General features: G+C 40.5%; 1 protein-coding gene across 2 annotated transcripts; it reads right to left on the bottom strand.

Moving 5' to 3' along the window:
* Nucleotides 1–667: 667 nt before the first annotated feature.
* Nucleotides 668–17440, bottom strand: tbc1d8b (TBC1 domain family member 8B). 2 transcript variants are annotated; one of them, XM_022222370.2, is made up of 21 exons: nt 17179–17440; nt 13782–13892; nt 13346–13464; nt 12952–13177; nt 12331–12571; nt 11654–11861; nt 11357–11524; nt 11083–11244; nt 10751–10901; nt 10343–10557; nt 8212–8329; nt 7821–8106; nt 7603–7732; nt 7422–7520; nt 7262–7330; nt 6939–7179; nt 6785–6850; nt 4398–4490; nt 4210–4257; nt 4007–4104; nt 668–3878 (listed from the first exon to the last, which is right to left on the bottom strand). In XM_022222370.2, the coding sequence occupies exons 1-21, from the start codon at nt 17303–17305 to the stop codon at nt 3450–3452; spliced, it is 3405 nt and encodes a 1134-aa protein (XP_022078062.1). In that variant the 5' UTR covers nt 17306–17440; the 3' UTR covers nt 668–3449. The 2 variants fall into 2 exon arrangements, with proteins under 2 accessions (XP_022078062.1, XP_022078063.1); XM_022222371.2 differs by lacking the exon at nt 4398–4490.
* Between the last annotated feature and the right edge of the window lie 431 nt (nt 17441–17871).

The raw sequence follows: 17871 nt of genomic DNA, 5'->3' as shown, positions 1-17871 counted from the left end.
GAGATAGTGAATGAGTAGTACCACTAGTCAGTGCTGCAGTGAACATCATAGTAAAAGAGCACCACTGACAGACACTATGCAGGGCATTCCATAATGCCAACCTCTGTGGAAAGCATCCGAGAAAAAACTTCTTACTTGCTGTTTGGTACAAAACTGCAAGTTGATACTTCGCAAAATAAAGTGAAAGGAACCCTGATGAATACTGTAAGCACATTCTTTGGGCAGGTGAGACCAAGATACATTTGTTTTGTTTAGATGGAATCCAGGATGTTTGGCATAAACCTGGTCAGGAGTAGCACAGTGAATGCACAGTCCTGACAGTGAATCAGAGGCAACAGAAGCCAAATACAGAAAGCAAGGCCAACACAGCCCCTCCAGTAAAGATGAGCAGAAAAAAATTGCCCTTAAAAACTGCTCAACACCTCTCCAGAAATTCCATCATGTGGAAGACTAAATCCATTACCAAAATAAAGGCGGACATACAACATTTCAGCCTAAATAATGAAGGGTGTACTGACTTTTGTTGTATTGAATTTCTACTGTGAAGCCTACATTAATAAGTGATGCAGTTATGAATCATTTGACATCTATGTGAGTTGGGACAGAGGTGGACTCAGCCCTGCTGTATGCTGCACGTGAAAAGACAAGAATAACCTGCACCTCAGAATTCATAGAATCATCACTCTTTATTCTGGAACGTTTGCATGAAAATTAAAAAAAAAAATCAAATAAAAGCAAATCTTAATCAAGCAAGTAAACAGAAATATGTGAGCATCTCAAATTCAGCAAAACAAGAATTCAGTCAAAAAGGTACAGACTGTAAAAGCTGCAGTTGTAATGATAGACCATAAATTAATGCAGCTGCTGGAGCTCTATCCATGCCTCCTGTATACACTCTGATGCTTAATAGTAAAACTACCAGTATGCCAGGAGAATGACAATCACCAACCCTCTGATTTTTCTTTACCTCTTCCAACAAAGTCATCTTTTTTCATTTATTTCCCTGCCAAGAGGAAGCCACATATAAAAATCCCTGTCGCCATCAAGTGCCATTTTCAAGAAGCTAAGCCTGAAGAAACAATTTAAGAATTATTGAGCATCATGAAGTTAGTCCCACCTTAACCACTGCTCTGGACTTCTTGCAGAAAGACCAACAAATGAATTCTTGGAAGCAAACTTGACTTTTTATATAACCATTAGTCCTTAAGATACTATCAAATAATAAGATACTGACTAAGCATGCAACAACTCAACCCACACAGGTCCTCTTAGATAAGAGATTGTAATTTGCATTTTAGAATAATTTGTTGACGTTTGGAAATGTTACAAATGCAGTGTGAAAGTGCAGGGAATCAGTCACTGTGAAATAGTGAAATCATGGTCAGATGTGACTGGTTTGAATAATGAATAGAGTTGTTTGTGATCAGTTCAGATTTTGAAGTCGGATTCATTACTGAAGTCTCTGACTAAACTTTGGATTTAAGGAGTGACATGTCAAGGACGAATGGAGGGTATTTTAATTTTCTTGTACATCAGTCATGTAAACAGTGACAGATTATTTATTTTCAGCTCCAATGAGAGGTGCTTTTTTCAGTGAATGTGTACAACTTACTTCAACAACATGAAAAACTGGCCGAATAATTACATAATAAAATGCACTTCTGATTGGTCCCTAAGTCCCAGGCGAAGAAACAAGCACTTACTCAAGAAAACAACAAAATATTTCCAAGCAAAATGATTTTAAAAAAATGTAGCCAAAAAGAATTGCAGCTGCACTTAAGAAGCATCTAAAGCACTTTTTTTCCCACAACACAAGCAGAGATAAAGCTTTGTAAATTTGTGAATTTGGCCCCTGGAGACGACAAGCTGCAGCTGAAGCAGTCGCGACCTTTTGGAATCCAACACCTCTGAGATTTGGCCAACATACAGGCACATCTACAGCTTGTGAATGTCAAACAACTGTGCAAATTACTCACTGAGACAGAAGCAAGGAGAGAGAAAAGAAGCAGCAAATGAAAAGAGAATAATAGTAATAATTAAAAAAATAACAAATCAGACATACTGAGTCAAGTCTGACTCTCCGTTGCAAGCAGTCATAGCTGTTTGTCGAAGGCTGGCATAATGTGGCAAATCCTGTAACTATGCTACACATGCTCGATATTTAAACGTTACAGATAAGACGTAGGCTATGTATAACTCCGTCATATACTTTATATATCCCAGGTTCAAAAATATCCCTTTTCTCTCTCTTTCATTTTACACAAATGTCACCCTGAGATTTAATAAAACAAAATGTCCTTCAAAAGGTTTAAGGTGTCCACAACAGTCCACGAGCTCATATATTACATCTTCCATACAAGCCTGATAAATACACGCCTATTGAACTGATCTTTATGTACAAAATGCTGCACTTACACTAGAGCGTAACATCCCACATATACAGTAAGACGAACGTAAGCAAACAATACATCAATCGACTGCACTGTGAAGATCACACACAGCACTTTTCTAGACAATTTCAGAGGAGGATGCAGGTAGTTGGCCTGCAGCAGCAGTGTGGATTTTGACCTTTACATATCCTATGTTTCAAGTATAACACACACTAAGTCATGCTATGTGGTTACCATGTGTGCTGCCGTTGGAGGAACGAGACATACGAGTGTGCTGGGGCAGTAGTGTCCTCTCGTACATTATTGCAAATGCTTTTACGCTCATCTTTTAATCTGAAATCAATTTATGGCTTCCAGGGAAAACACTCCAACTTGTCCTTGACTACTGTTTGCTCCGTGCCTACATTAACTGAAAAGCTGGTGTTTCTCACAATAAGTTGCTATTTAGAAGATAACACTCACCAGAAGACACTTAAGTCACAGGACGTACTAGCATTTACAGGAAATTTCACTTTAAAGCACTACTCTGAAAGAGATTATACATCAAGATATCCAGATGGAGAATCCTCTTGTGGACTCTCAGTCACCTTGTCTGGGTCATTTATTATGGAGTCAGACTTTAACATGACGTCAGAGACAGGGAGGGGAAGGACAGGCTATTCTGTCGTGTCTCTGGATGAATGTGCCTTATAATACAAAACTACTTAGTTTAAACTGAAATCTGACAAACCTGCGGTTAAATGACATAGCTAATTCCATCACCCAAGTTAAGAATGCATAATCACATCTGAGGAATGACAATCTACAGAATGTCTGCAAGATTTAACATGAAGCTCCACTGAAGGTGTAGGTCAGCAGATTGTTACAGAACACCGTTCACCGTCTCGTGTTTTCCAGCTGATCAGAATCTGCCAGAAAGACACACATGCTGCACCCCAGGGATTTATATCTTACCGTCAGCCTCGCCAAAACCCACTGCCCTATCCAGCTGGAGAAAGGAAATACATGTCGACCTCTAGGCGTAAGTCAGAAGCAAAGTCTATTCATTTATGTATCCCTTCACTTGTTTGCCTTTAGCTTAAGCTGGGCAACCCTAGCTTGTCCCACTTTCGCCTGAATATCGACGGGCCTTTCAAAGAAGCTGACGATGGCGGGCTCGTTGAGCAGAGACGCCAGGACCTGCTCGAAGGAAAACGACCACTCCGTCTCTGTGAGGTCGGGCCCTGCATCCTGACTGTTGTGGGAGCTGGAGGTGTCGGAGCTCTCTGGGGTGGTGGAGGCTTCTTCAGTAGAAGACTCCTCCGCAGCAGAGGTGCTGGCAGGCTTTGTGGACTCAGGCGGGCTGCTTGGCTCCTGCAGCCTCCGTCCCACCTCCTCCATCCTCAGGAGGAGGCTGGTCACGTGGGCCACGGCTCGGTACAGCAACTCCTCCTCGGGATCCCCGTGAAAAATGTTGTAGAGGGTCTTGGAGAACTGGATGAACTGAGTCTGAGACAGAAGAAAAAGCTTGTCCAGTATTTATCAGATAACTTAGTAAATCGCAAGGGTCATTTTACTGAGAAAATGCAAAGCTAGATGGTCTCTTCAGTGAATAAATGAAGCATGGATATAATCACCTGATTAATTCTGGGTAGATCCTTGATGGTTTCCTCTTTTTTAAGTATTTCATTTTGCCATTGTTTTAGGTAGGCCTGCAGGTCAACCTTTCCTCTACCTGTCAGTTTCATAGAAGAAATGAACACTGTCACAAAACTAACATATTTACAGTATTTTTGTCATAGCCATGAGTTGTGTGCAGTATATTTGGGTGTAATATTACCTCTTTCAGGGCTTTTCTTTATAACACCATCTTCTGGAAGATCGAATGCTGAAACACAGAGGAGACATGTGAGCAAACTCCAAAGACACATGCTTCCAGGCAAGTATCAAGACAGAATTATTATAGAATTAAGGTAGAAAAGGGGAATATCTGAGCTCTAAGGGAAGAGAAGGAGTAAAGAGGCTAACCAGTGAGCCTACTGAAGGGAGAAGAGTCTTCAGTCACTGGAATAAAGTGGTGGATTCTTTGTTCCTTTAAGTGCAAAGGACTACCTGTGAAAGCTAAAAGATACTGACTGTGAGTGCACTGAAAGGACACAAGAAACAAGAGGTGAAAGAGGATCCATATGAGCAATGAAGATGAAATGTTGTTTAGGTATTTGAATATAGTAAGGATGCACGATATTTGATTTTTGCCAATATTCAATATGCTGAGACTTTCCATCTCGTTCTGGCTGATTGCCATTATCAATATATGCATATTTTTGTTTCCACCTAATTGAGAACAGAGAACATGAGGGCCTTTCTGTTGTAGAATCAACATATAATTAGGATTTGTCTTTTCAGGACAGGACCCTTACAGGTGCAGACATGAAAAGCATTTTTGGGCCATTTTCTGGGCACATAAAGACAATTAAATAAAATATGACAAAGTCACTGTTATTTACAATTTTGAGTGGATGAATCCATAAACCTTCAGGCTGACAGGCATCGTCTGCCAATCAGTGTTCATTCTGGACCGATGCCTATAGTCCACTTTAAAGCTTTTATTGCCTGAAACAGATGAAGCTAATGACATCATCGTGCATCCTTACCATATAATCCGTGCACTGAGCTTTGACTTCATTAAGTACAGTCTGATGCACTCAAATCTAACACTCTAGTAAAAGATTGCATTTTGGTCAAACTCGCAGTTTTCCTTAACATTGTGTCAGAGAAAAGCTATAGTGGCAGTGAAGCGCTTATTTTTAAATGTGTTTCTTATGACTGACACACATGAGCTGAGCACACTTATAACTCATTGTGATGTACAATAACAGTACTTGAATATCAACAATGATATGGGTACACGAAGTATTCTTTTAAAAATTAGCCATTCAAGTGTAAAATGCTTTCCACCTGTATCGTCATAATTTCTCAACCTCCTGTTGGTATTTTTGATGCGTTATACTTCTGTGCTCCAACTCCACAAACGAGCACATGTGGGTGCATGCATGCGTCCCACTTTACATGCCTGGATTACCCCAGCAAGCCCGAAGTATCATATTATTTGCCTCATAGCTCCGTACTGCATTATATGCGCTGCCTGAGGGCTGACACTGAGCACTCCACACAGCAACCTTCTCCTGCATAAGCATCATGTATATCAATGCTTGTCTTTGTACATACAGTAAGCAATGACAGGCTGTGTTTATTTGCCCTCATTCATGCTCTGTGGGGGTACGCAGAACAATGTAGAACTCTAAGTAAAAGCTATAATAGACGTGCTGTCATCCTTACAACCAATCACAACGCAGGTGATGTAACTGAGTAGACGTTGCTCTCTGACTGAAGTGGATAAGTGAATACAGCTGCTGAACTACATGGTTGGACTGAAAAACCTGCAGACTCTCAGCTCTAAACAGCACATGATTTCATTTCACTGATCAATAGTGTGTTTGGCTGAGTACCAGCGCCTTTTATTTATAAAGACGAAGCAAAATGGCACAACAGCGCTCGGTGCATGGGAGGTGAATTGGAAGCGAGTCGCTAACATCTTTTTTGGACTGTGGCACCAGGATGTGACCTGTCCTTGGTGCTGAAGCAATGAGCACTCTCCCCGAGACGTAAAACAAGCTTTGCTGCTTGATGTGATTTGGCCTGGCACATCACAAACGGTGACTCAGTGCTCGTCTGCTGCTAAGCTGTCAGTTGTAATTTGAGCAGTTCTTCCTCGGTGCAGATCCTTGTTTAGAAGAAACTAGCCCTCCGCAAAATGCCCTTACAGCTCCTTACACCCATCGTTGCCATGGCAAGTTCTTTCACCCGGCATAGACTATTCTTACCCCTGCCTTCAAGCAGGCAGTGCCACATCATCCAGATAAGAGCCACACATTCAAGGGCAGTTTCTTCCCTCAGGCAATGTGCTCATTCAACAAATGCTGAGTTATGGACTAGATTATTGAAATGACAACTTTTATATTTTCAAACCGCAGACTGACATAACTCCATCTGATCTTATGTACTGCTTTGGGCTGCTTCTGTATGTCTGCTGCTGTATCGTCACTGCTGTACTGTGACTGTGTCAGGCAGAATTTGGAAACTAAAGAATCCAGCGAGAAAACATTTGCTGCACTTGAACTTTGAACCCTGCAGAAGTTTGTCATCAGTGTAGATTTGTTGTGAACAAAATAGCTCAGAGGTTGAAGACACTGTTGTGCTGTTTACAAGAGACAGATGTAACAGAGACAGCGTAATGGGTTGGCGATTAAAATGACATGTATGTGATACTGAAAAATGTTATGATTTTTCAGAAATTTTACTTTAAAGCTAAACTTAGATTAGCTGCTTCTGAGTACTGGTTATTCATCACTAACCTGGAGGGAGGTGCAGCTTGAAGAGGAATTTCAGCTTATTTGTGAAAGATCCACTGTATAAAGTATCTGTGGGAGAAGCAGAACGAAGTTACAACAGTTGAGATACTGAGGTTAAAAGCTGCATTAGTGGAGAGCAGAGAACACAGGAACGTACCAAGGGCACAGCAGAATTCCTTGAAGTTGACGAGTCCGTCCTGGTTCTCGTCTATCAGCCGGAAGACCCAGAGGGAGAGGGTGCTCTTGGTGGTGCAAAAAGCCCAGGGCTCCAGCAGGGAGAAGAGCACGCTGAACTGTTGGAAGCCCAACTGGTACTGCTCCAAATAGGCCAGACTGGGGTCATGGTGGAGCAGAGCTGGACTTTTCATTGTCCAGTAGCAGCTGAGGAAATGCTGCCTCTGTTAAACGGACAACAATCTGTTTATTTCATATTTCCACTAACAGGTGCGATGATGACGCTACAGCGTGTTTTGGACTCACTTTGAACAAATTGTAAAGCTCATCCAGCTGTGACGCATTAAATCTGACATCTTGGGAAACCACCCGGATCTGAAAACGGATCAGAACAGAACAGAAGGAAAATCAACCCATAATGCCATAGAAACAATAAAATTATGCTAATCACGATGAACTCACTTACAACATTTTGCTTTGTTGTATCCTCCAGTGTCTGGATCACATACAGTTTGTTTCTTTTCCGAGAACTCGCGACCTCTTCTGAACGGATGTTTCCATATTTCTGTAACAGAACACAGTTTATTTAAATCAACAACCACACTGACATCACTGAACAAAACGAAAATGGACAAATCTCGTAATACCTCGTAGGCCTCTCGGATCAGTTCGCTGATATCAACACTGATATGAGAGGCTTTATCATTGTTGCCCACCGAGGCTTGCTGCACTGTGGGAGGCAGCGGGCTGTCCTTGTTTGTCACACTATCAAAGAACCTAAAACACCAGAAAAACACAGACATTAATTTACACAATGATCACATTTAAAATATGCGAGTCCTACTTTGAATGCATTCACACAAACTTGTTGAGGATGGTGACGGCCTCAGCGTCGTCATGGCAGCTGATCAGAGCGTCCATGTTGTAGTCCAGCACAGCCAGGCCGAGCTGCAGGATGGCTTTGATGCCATCATAGAAAAAACAGTCCACCACGTTCACAGCACTTTCTATGGGCAGAACACTGATGAAAAGAGTGAGAAACCAGGACAAGGACACGGACGAGAAGAAACTCAGGTCTGTCATGTGCTCTACCAGCTGGGGGAGGTTTTCTCTGATCAGATCCTCAAACACAGCCTGGTCAACCAAAGCACCTGAAAAAAAAAAAAAGAGAGAGAGTGCAGCTTAGTTCCTGAAATCATTAAAATTTTATGTCCACAGAAAAAAACAGTATTACAATCCAATGCCTCCGGCCTCACCAATAATTCGGCGGTTAAAGTAATCCGGCAGCATCCTCTCACAGACGGCAACTAACAGCCAGAAAGCCTCCTCTTCTTTCGCATACAGCAGGAGAACTGAGGTGAGAATGTTCATGGCCTGAACAGGAGAAAAGTGCTTTTAGGGCCCTTTATAAAAAAAAAAAACAAATCTGTCATTCTCGCTATAAGAAAATGAGACATTACAGTAAAAGACACCCCGGTTTGAAATGATCATAATCATCACCCGACCTGAGAAGCAGCAAAAACAAAAGATAATTGTACATAAATGACCAAAAGAAATGAAGAAATACAGTATGATTATGAGTACTATTGAGCTTTCTGTGATTATGTGCATGTTTTTATATTTCTCATATTTTTCAGTGATAAATTTTGGGCTACACAGAAAAACTGGCAGCATTTTACTTTGGTTCTTTTGATCCAAACCAAGGCAGAAGCTACACATCTTACAGTCTTGCTTCACTCAGTGTTTACACTGATATTTTTAACCCTGTGAGCCCCAGGTTATTTACAGGGTAATGTCACTACCTTTGTTATTAAGCACTTATCTTGGTGATGGTAAGGACTACATGTCGTACTTTGTTTTCCTGAAAAGGGTGGGCTATCCAGATCTTCCATTAATATATGAAGATACCGCCAGAGTTTGTTATATTAGGCTTGATATTGAGACAAAATGTTTTGCATTTCAAAAATGTTATGATTTTACGTGTTTTTTGAGGGGGGATTCCATCTCACCATCGCCGACTGCTTGTTCATAGGAAATCCAAAGACAGCTTTGATTGTAAGCTTCTCTGTTGCTCGTTTAAAATATGTGAAGTGCTATGAGATGACATATGTTGTGAATTGGTGCTATATGAATAAAACTGAGTTGAACTGAATTGGATCTCAAAATTAAAGGTTGGCAGTTTGGGTATATTTTGTATGCAGTGAGATGTAATGTCAGCCCTATGTTGGAGACACTGAAGGAATCTGCTGTAATTTTAAACTGGATTATTATGTAGCAAACAGAGAAACAATTAGCATGATTGGAAAGGGTAAGTTCTGCTATTCATTTTGATATGTGGTAAGAATAGATAATGAAATTAAAGCGACTTGGTGATTGATTCAAGCGAAGGGAGTGTGAAAATAGGTGAAGATCTGACATCTCAACATTATGACTTTAGTAAGAACAAATACGCAAAATTACAAACCTTTGGTTCCGCACTTTCATCTGATGCAACATTAGCATATTGCTACATAGATAGCATAATAATAATGCAATGTCTGTATTGTTTAGACATTAAAATACATAAATTACATCCATTTCTATACAGAGATTAAGATATCTATGCAATGATGAGCTCCTGAGTACTTTTAACAAAAGCAATGGGTATGAGGATGGAGTCGCATCTCTATGCAGGTTGCAAGTAAATATCATATTTAGTTTTTCCCACCGACACTGTCACACACAGAGAATTTCCAGTTGTGCTGTTTCATTTGATATGTGCTACACCTTGCTGGGATAAACAGAAAGAAATTCAAGAAGGGTTGTGAATTCAGGTGCAAAGTAGGTCAGGCTCGAAGGGTTAATATCAAACAAAGACACTGAACATAAGACACAGGGGTAAGATCACAACCAGACTGGACAGCTTTCATGACTTGCATTTCTTCCAAATACAATGCTTAGTGCTGGGCTAAACACGCTCATTTAATTTGTATATATAGTAGCATTTATTCCAGCTGGGAACTCATAGGGCTTATAAAAGGAATCAAAAGACCACCAGAACAAGCACTCCTATTTTCCACACAAGCCAAAGCAATCGTTCTAACGCCTGTCCTGAACTGTACAACATGGCTCCTACGACGGGAATAACCAGGTATGCTTTAGTATTCTCTCCTGTTCTTAGTTCGTTTAGATGTTCATATTTAAATCGAATCGCATCAGAACTCATTTGGAAGCAAACAAAGGCGCAGAAGGTCTGCTTGTTTTGTGGGCACCAAGTGTTTCAAATGAGCTACACTAACAGAGCAAAGCTTGCTTTAAGTGAACCAAACCAAATGTGTATGCACTCTTACTACACCCTTACAGATGCTTGTCGGTCATTTAGCAACAAGCGTAAAGAAATGTAAGTACCTGGCAGTATCCAATTTTAGGGTTCCTGTAGGCGTAGGCAGTGAGGACTCTGCGCAGAGCTGAGATTCCCGTGTCACTCTGGAAGGCAGGGTGCTCCGGCAGAGAGCGGTGCAGGTCTCTTTCGATTTCATCTGTAGCCAGAGTGCTTGTGCCCAGAGACTGTTCAACCAGCTCAGTGTAATAGCCGGGGTGAGTGGCCATGTCATTTACAGCTCCTTCAGAGTCAAAACAGTCAGTCCAAAAACAGATATCTTAGTGATGTCACCCCACCCAACATTCATTTAATTATTTACACAGAGAGAGCCCTTGAACAGATGACACTTTGAATCATGCAGTGTCTCATTAACAAATCACTTCCCGTCAATTACTGCATATGACAGGGGAGAGGAAGATTCAGTGTGCAAATACCTGAAAAGAGCATCCACAGTTCCCCTCTCAAGGCCTCGGGAACACCGCGAACAATCAAGTCTCTTGTCTTCCTGGTGAAGAACATACTTGTACCACGTCCATATTCAGAAAAATGGATGTTCCACGACTGCTCCTTCATCTTCTCTTTAAGCTGTTGAACACAGATACACAAACACCAGAGTGGTATTTCAAATGTAAGTGTCAAACCTGGTTGTATTTCTAAACAGACACACACCTGCAGACTGGAGCAGACAGGAATGTTCTCATACATTACAATTACATGTTGGTTTTCTACAAAATGTTGGCGATTTGAACCGAAGTTTGACATTTACCATTTTGGGATCAAGGTTTTCAACATCCTGGGGGTGGAATACAGTCATGAGAGCCTCAGTGCTCACGGCCTTGCTGCTGTCTTTCTGTCCCACCATTAGAGTTACGTCCTCTGGATTGTCCTCGAAGTGGTTTATGAGCGACTGACATTCACCTCGGATAGCCTGACAAACATATCATTTTCATTCCCAGAAACCACTGCAAACCACAGGCTGAACAGCAAAGAGGAGGAAAGAGTAAAATGGCACAACCACAACGGCATTTGGAGCGTGATACCTCTGATGAAGCAGAGTGCTGTGGGCTGGCACTAATCCCACACCTGCTACGGATTGTGTTTGCAAGCCTCTGGTAGTCCCGCACCTCAGAGAATCGCAACGCCCTCTTGCCACGCACACAAACTGTTAAAGCTCGGCTGCTGGAATCTGGCTTCTCAACATTAACAACCTGGAAGAAATCAGCGACTGTACATGAGTCATTGTTGTAGTTTTTCTGCTATGCATCAGCATTTAAATGTTTATTTTGCGTTTTAATATTTTCTGTCAGTCCAATAATACCGCTGTTTACTGACTTTACCTCTCGCATTGGAATGATGATATGACATTGGCTTCCATCCTGACTAGCAAAACATAGGTAGTTCTCAGACAGGCAGATCTTGCCAAGTGTGTTAAAATGGCTGAAGGGCACCCAGAGGAAGCTCTCATGCACCTCTAACAGGTTTTCTTCTTTGGGAAGCCTGAAAAATGTCCGGAATTGTTCACTCTTTGCATGAGCTTCTAGGCCTCTGTGGGAGAAAGTAAAGCAGAAAGTACAGTCTTGAGCAGAACATCACATTTAAGGTTTATTTCACCTTCTAACTTCACAGTCTTGCAATAACCTCTGCACAACAATATTAAAACTGCCCTGTTTAAATATTATTTTGACCACAAATTACAGCTTTTAAAACTACCTTCTAAATCAAAAAACACGACTATTGCAGAATAACATCAAATAAAAAGCTTAAGTTTGTATTCACAGTGGTAAAAGTTAACAAATAAGTTGTTTTTAAAATACTGGTATAGTTACATGTGACCCACCTGCCACTAGGGATGGGTATCGTTAGGTTTTTCCCTACCTGCCACCGCAGGCAAGTTAAAACAAACACAAATGCTATGTGACTCAAGTCAGACTTTATGTTTACTCTGGTTGCTCAAGTTGGCAGCCAGCACTAACAGGATCATGTAAAGCTGTGCTGTGCAGCAGACCGACAGTACCTCTTGGTAATTTGCAGGGGGTCGGAGAGTGCTGGAACTCTCTGGAAGGCCTCTTTATCAAAAAGACGCTTGATGGAGTAGTCAGCCAGCTGTTCCATGATAACAAACGTTTCATTAAGGTGCAGCAGCATGGAAAAGTAATGATCCTCTCCATGAGCCAAAACATGGATGCTCTCAGTCAGAATAACATTTGAAGTTTTCTCCAGCCTCCAGATCTCATCCCAGGAGATGACCAGTTTCACTGCACAATACAGGAAATTAAAACAGTGATCGGGAGAGATTATAATGAATTGCTGATTCAAACAAAAAAAAAAGAAAGAAAAGAAAATGTTCAGAGAATAATTGTGAAGATGTCACTCTGTGTCAGTGCCAGCAATTATCCACACACCTTTTCAGGCCGCCACTATGAGGTCAGCTATAATAGCATTTTCATAATTTTGGAGGCACAAAGAGCTGTTCAGCACAAAGAGCTATTTTCTATTGAAAAAGGAAACTTCAAAGAATGTTCTTTTCAACGCATAAAAGCCCAGTATGATGGCCATTAGGAGCTGCCACATTCTTTGTTACCACCAATCAAAGTTATCAACACAAGTGTTAATGAACGGCACAGAAGCAGCTTACCCTCCGCTCCAAGAAGGTAGGAATAGAAGCACAGGAAGTTTGTGCTGAGGTAGAGCCAGCCCTGGCAGGGAACTTTGCCTTTCCAGTAGCTGCATGAGTAATATGTGACCAACTTTTCTTCTGGTGGCAGCTCAAACCACTTCTCAAACCTCAAAAGCGCTTCTCTGAACTTCTCAGGATCGTCCTCCAGTACCAGGGACGTTTTCCCTTCCTCAGCAATAAGACCCTAAAACACAACACATAAAGGCTAAACGTACTGACAGAGGGAACAGCACTGTGCTTATTACTGAATTAAGAGGTCACTATCATATACAGCAGTCTGTAGCATTACAGCCTTGCTAGGAGATTACATAGTAAGCTGTTCTTAGTCTGTACTAGAAAAACTAAACCTTACTCTAATCTTGCCCTGTACAAAGCTGGTGATGTCTTCACTGGAGTCAAAAACAGAGAGCGTCCTCATAATGTTCTGCTGCAGCCAATCCCAGTGCTGAAAGATCTCCTCTTTGGTGACACCTGACCCAAGATCAAGGACGAAAGAATCATCAAGTTAGGACATATTTTTTATGTCTGAAGGAAAAAAATCTTGTGTCATAGTTGAAAAAGTCTGAGAACAAAAAAAAAAATCCCAACATTATTTATTGTAAAAATCTCACAATTCATTTGCTTCATTTGTTTTTTGCTGGACTTTAGTACATCAACAGTGAATGTCTTTATGTAATTTCAGAATGTGACTCAACATGCAACTAAATCAAAGAAATGTTGGCATTAAATATTATTACACAGTACTATGGAAATCTCTGCCAGAATGAGATGACGATGCAGGGACGTACCGCATGCTATTGACCAGTACACTTGTGAGTCTGGTGTGTGGTGGAGAATACGGTAAGGAGCAACTTTGGATGTGGAGTCCAGCACAGTATCCAGAGTTCCCACGAGGAGACCTGTAACATACAACACGTTTCAGTATTTTCACAGGTACTGTCACACGTGACCTTCAGCCATGAAACACCTCTGGAAACCAGAAAGACAAACATCGCTTATTTCGGGTGTCACTGTCCATAAAATCTCTTTACAATTTTAAGAATTTATTACAAAGGCAGTTGATAAGATATCTTAACCAGATTTGTTTAATTGTAATCAGTGTTTATTAAAGTTTGTAATCACATTGAAATTGCGTGTTTCAGGTATCCTGTTGGTGAAAGATGGAGTGTTAAATGAAACCCTAAAAAGTGACTACTCCTCAAGAGAAGGGATGGGCCAAATCCTGCCACCATGTTCGCTAGATATCACTCGCTTGGACTTCTTTCTATGGGGTTATGTTAAAGATATCGTGTATCGAACAAAGATATGGGGCATTACTGACTTGAAGCAAAAGATTTCTGATGCCATTGCCACCATTGATGAGGCTATGCTACAGCAAACATGGCAAGAAACCGAGTACCGTCTTGATGTGCTTCATAGAGGTGTATTAAATGAGATAGAAAAAAAACCTTTGACAACCACTGATTACAATAAAGCAAATCTGGTTAAGATATCTTATTAACTGCCTTTGTAATAAATTCTTAAAATTTTAAGAGACTTTATGGACACCCTGTATATGTGACAGAAGTCGAAAGGCATAAATTTATTTTCATACAAACTACACTTATACTTGCACGTGTAGATGAACACTTGAGCTCCGTAATTATGCACCAGAGAAGTGGAATGATTTGCGGGTGTTGATCTGTGGAGGACCTCTTAGCTATTCTTTTTTTCATAGTGGGATAACAGCCGCTGTGTCTGAACTGATACAGACAGTGGAAATGACTGATCCCCCAGGTCTATGTCAGAACTAAAATTAGCAAAATCTGTTACCTTTACAACTTCTCTCTGACGTGCCCTCCATGAATAATTAACAAGGTCGCAGTGAAACCACCCTCTCGTGCACTGCATCAGCATTATACCGGCCTCCCTGCTGAACGCATATCAGCTCTGTGAGCGGCCGAATAGTAAAGCACTGAGCGGATCAAACGTGGCTCACATAATTTACGTTCTCGTCAGGGTGGAACAACATTACACAGCAGAGGACAGACCTAAACAAATAAACGACACTTCAGACATCAAAGGCTCTTGTGCTGCAAAGGTCTTCAAGTGCAGCATCACATAGTATTTATCCACCACTATCATTAAACCAGCCAGATAAGGCATCAGTGCTCTTGTCTTCAACTGCAACACCATTCATTATCATTAACTATCTATTAATTACCTTACAGCGGTCACACTCCGGCATGCTGGGAGAAGCTGTAATCTACAATCACCGGCTGCATTACAAGTGCTATTTTTACTGTCAGGTGACAACAGTTCTCAAAGATCCGCGCTAGTAAAAAAAAAAAAAAAAAGTCCCACAATTACAAGACAGGTGGTGTCTAAATTAGAAACTCACTGGGGGTTCAGTTGCAATTCAGGACCCGAGGCTGCACTTTGCGAGGTATAATTTAAAAAGTGAATGAAAGAAGAGTAATGTGTTTAACGAGTTGCATTTCATACACAACCACAACACAAAATTCATTTTAGTTCCACTCTTGTCCCCCAGAGATTATTTGGCTACAAATGACATAAAGAAAACATACTAAATTAGGATCTATGACCAGACAGAACAAAACGAAAGCTGTTACACCACCTGTGCAAAACATCTGTGTAGTAAATGATTAACTGATAAATCAATACGCTGATGACCAGGATATTCTTTTAAGAAATGTAACCAGGAAAGAATGCCTAAAATTATACTCTTCCAGCTTTTTAACCTCTGAAAAGCTATTTATAATCCTGGGGTTATGCATTTTAAACAACTAATAAACAGAAAAATCAATAATTTAATCAATACGAAAAACAACCAGTAGTTGCAGCCCTCGTCTGTCAGAAACATTTGTTTTCTCTCTCTGGTAAAAATATGACATGTCAAGTTAGCAAAGCCGGGATATAACCTGATTCACAGTGTGACAACTCAAGTAAGCGTCAGCGTCACCAAAAAGTCGCTGATGCATTTATTATCCAGGGAGCAGACCCCGATTTTGCAGTGACATGACAAATTCAAGGAGTTTTATTTTGAGCATGCAGGAGAAAGTGGTGCACATGTTTACGAACTGAAGTGAACACGTTAATGCTTACAGAAGGTGAGATACCCTTTTAGAAGATGGATTTGTACGATTACTGTAGTAATGCAACATAAAATACATGACTCAGAGCTTGCTTTTGTTAGCTAGTAGAGTGAAGATGTGACATATTGGTGGGTTTAACCCTGGTGTTGTCCTGTGGGTCAAAATTGACCCATTTCAAAGTTTGAAAATGTGGAAAAATATATATATAGGTTCACAGTGAAACTTCTGATGTCCACATTTTTTTTAACATTTTTGGGAAATCTTTGAATATTTTTTGGTGGAAAAAGGAAATGTTAAAAATGTTTCTTGAGAGCATTCACACACACAAAAAAAAAAAAAAAAAAAAAACACGAAATTTTTTGGTGAATGTTCTTAAAGAAAATAGAAGTTTTACTGATATAGTACATGTAATCACTTTAGATATTTTTAGGATTGTTTTAGAAGATTTCAACTCATTTTGAAAATATTTACAAGAATTTTCTTGCCACATTTGGGTGATTTTTTTTTAAATAAGATTTTTAAGGGAAATTTTTTAAAGAATTACTGGAATTTTCTTCCTGAAAGCTTTGCAAATTTTCAGAAATTTGGGGATTTTTTTGCTAAATTTTTGGATATTTTTCAGACAAGTAAACAACATTTTTTTGGTGCCCGTAAATGAGGACAACAGGAGAGTTAAGTTTTACAACCTATAACTTAATCCCAGAAACTGTGAAATTAAATTTAATGTGTATTTTTCTCCCCATGCAGCCTCCTTTATCAACTGTGATGCAACAAAACAACTAATAAGTCAATATATTGGCGGACATTCCTTTAGTGGTTCAGACTGTATGTAAAGCAGCTGTTCAGCTCCAAACTGTCTGCTATAATTGTGACAGTTGGTTCGTACCTGTTGCAATGAGGTTATTTTTCCGGAGACCAGTGGGCTGAACAGCAGCACCGCCCTGAGCACGGCAGGCAGCACGCTAGCTAAAGCTAATTTATGTCGAGTTAACCCGTTCATAACTTGTGTGTTTTACTGTGTTATTGAGGAGCCGCGGAACCTGCCTTGAACCTGCCAGGAGGAGCACAACAATAACCCCGCTAACGTTACCTGTCAGCCCGCCACCGCCTTCTCCGTAGCCCCGTCTCCTTTGCAGTACGAAGTACTCATTATCCTTCTCGGTGACCCACAATTTGAAGGCGTTTTTCAACAGAATCTCTTCAGGTTTGAGCCACATGTTTCAAATGTCACCGAGTTCCACGTGAAACCCGCCTGACATGTCACGGTTATCGGTAACGGACTCCGACAGCAGACCCGTGGACATTTGTTTGTGTCCGAATCCCTCCCTTCCCACGTCGACAAGAAATGCTGCCAGAGCTGCAAGGCATTGTGGGATTGTAGTTTTTAAACGAGAGGCGGTCCGACAGGCGCTTCATTCTTAAAAAAAAAAAACCAAACAACTACTGAATAATTAATTATCTTTAATTGATAAAAAAAAAACATCCCAAACTATGTTATTATATTTTTAACATATAAAACTAACAATGCTTATATGATAATCTTTGTTTTACAGCATTCTTTAATTTTACACAGAATGGTCTCTTATAGCACAGTATGCACACACTGCAACAATGTGACTCCATTCACCCCCCCCCCAATCTCCTCCTCAAACACCAGGATAAAATGGAATTTAATTTTTAAAATATGAACATATATGCTAAAGTCTTGAATTTCCATCAGAATTAATAAAGTATCCATCTACACTCAAAAACATAAACGCAACACTTTTGATTTTGCTCCCAT

Source organism: Acanthochromis polyacanthus, chromosome 17, assembly GCF_021347895.1.
Source record: "Acanthochromis polyacanthus isolate Apoly-LR-REF ecotype Palm Island chromosome 17, KAUST_Apoly_ChrSc, whole genome shotgun sequence".
NCBI lineage: Eukaryota > Metazoa > Chordata > Actinopteri > Pomacentridae > Acanthochromis > Acanthochromis polyacanthus.
Note: the sequence above shows the minus strand (reverse complement) of the source record. Positions and strands in the feature narration are given on the sequence as shown.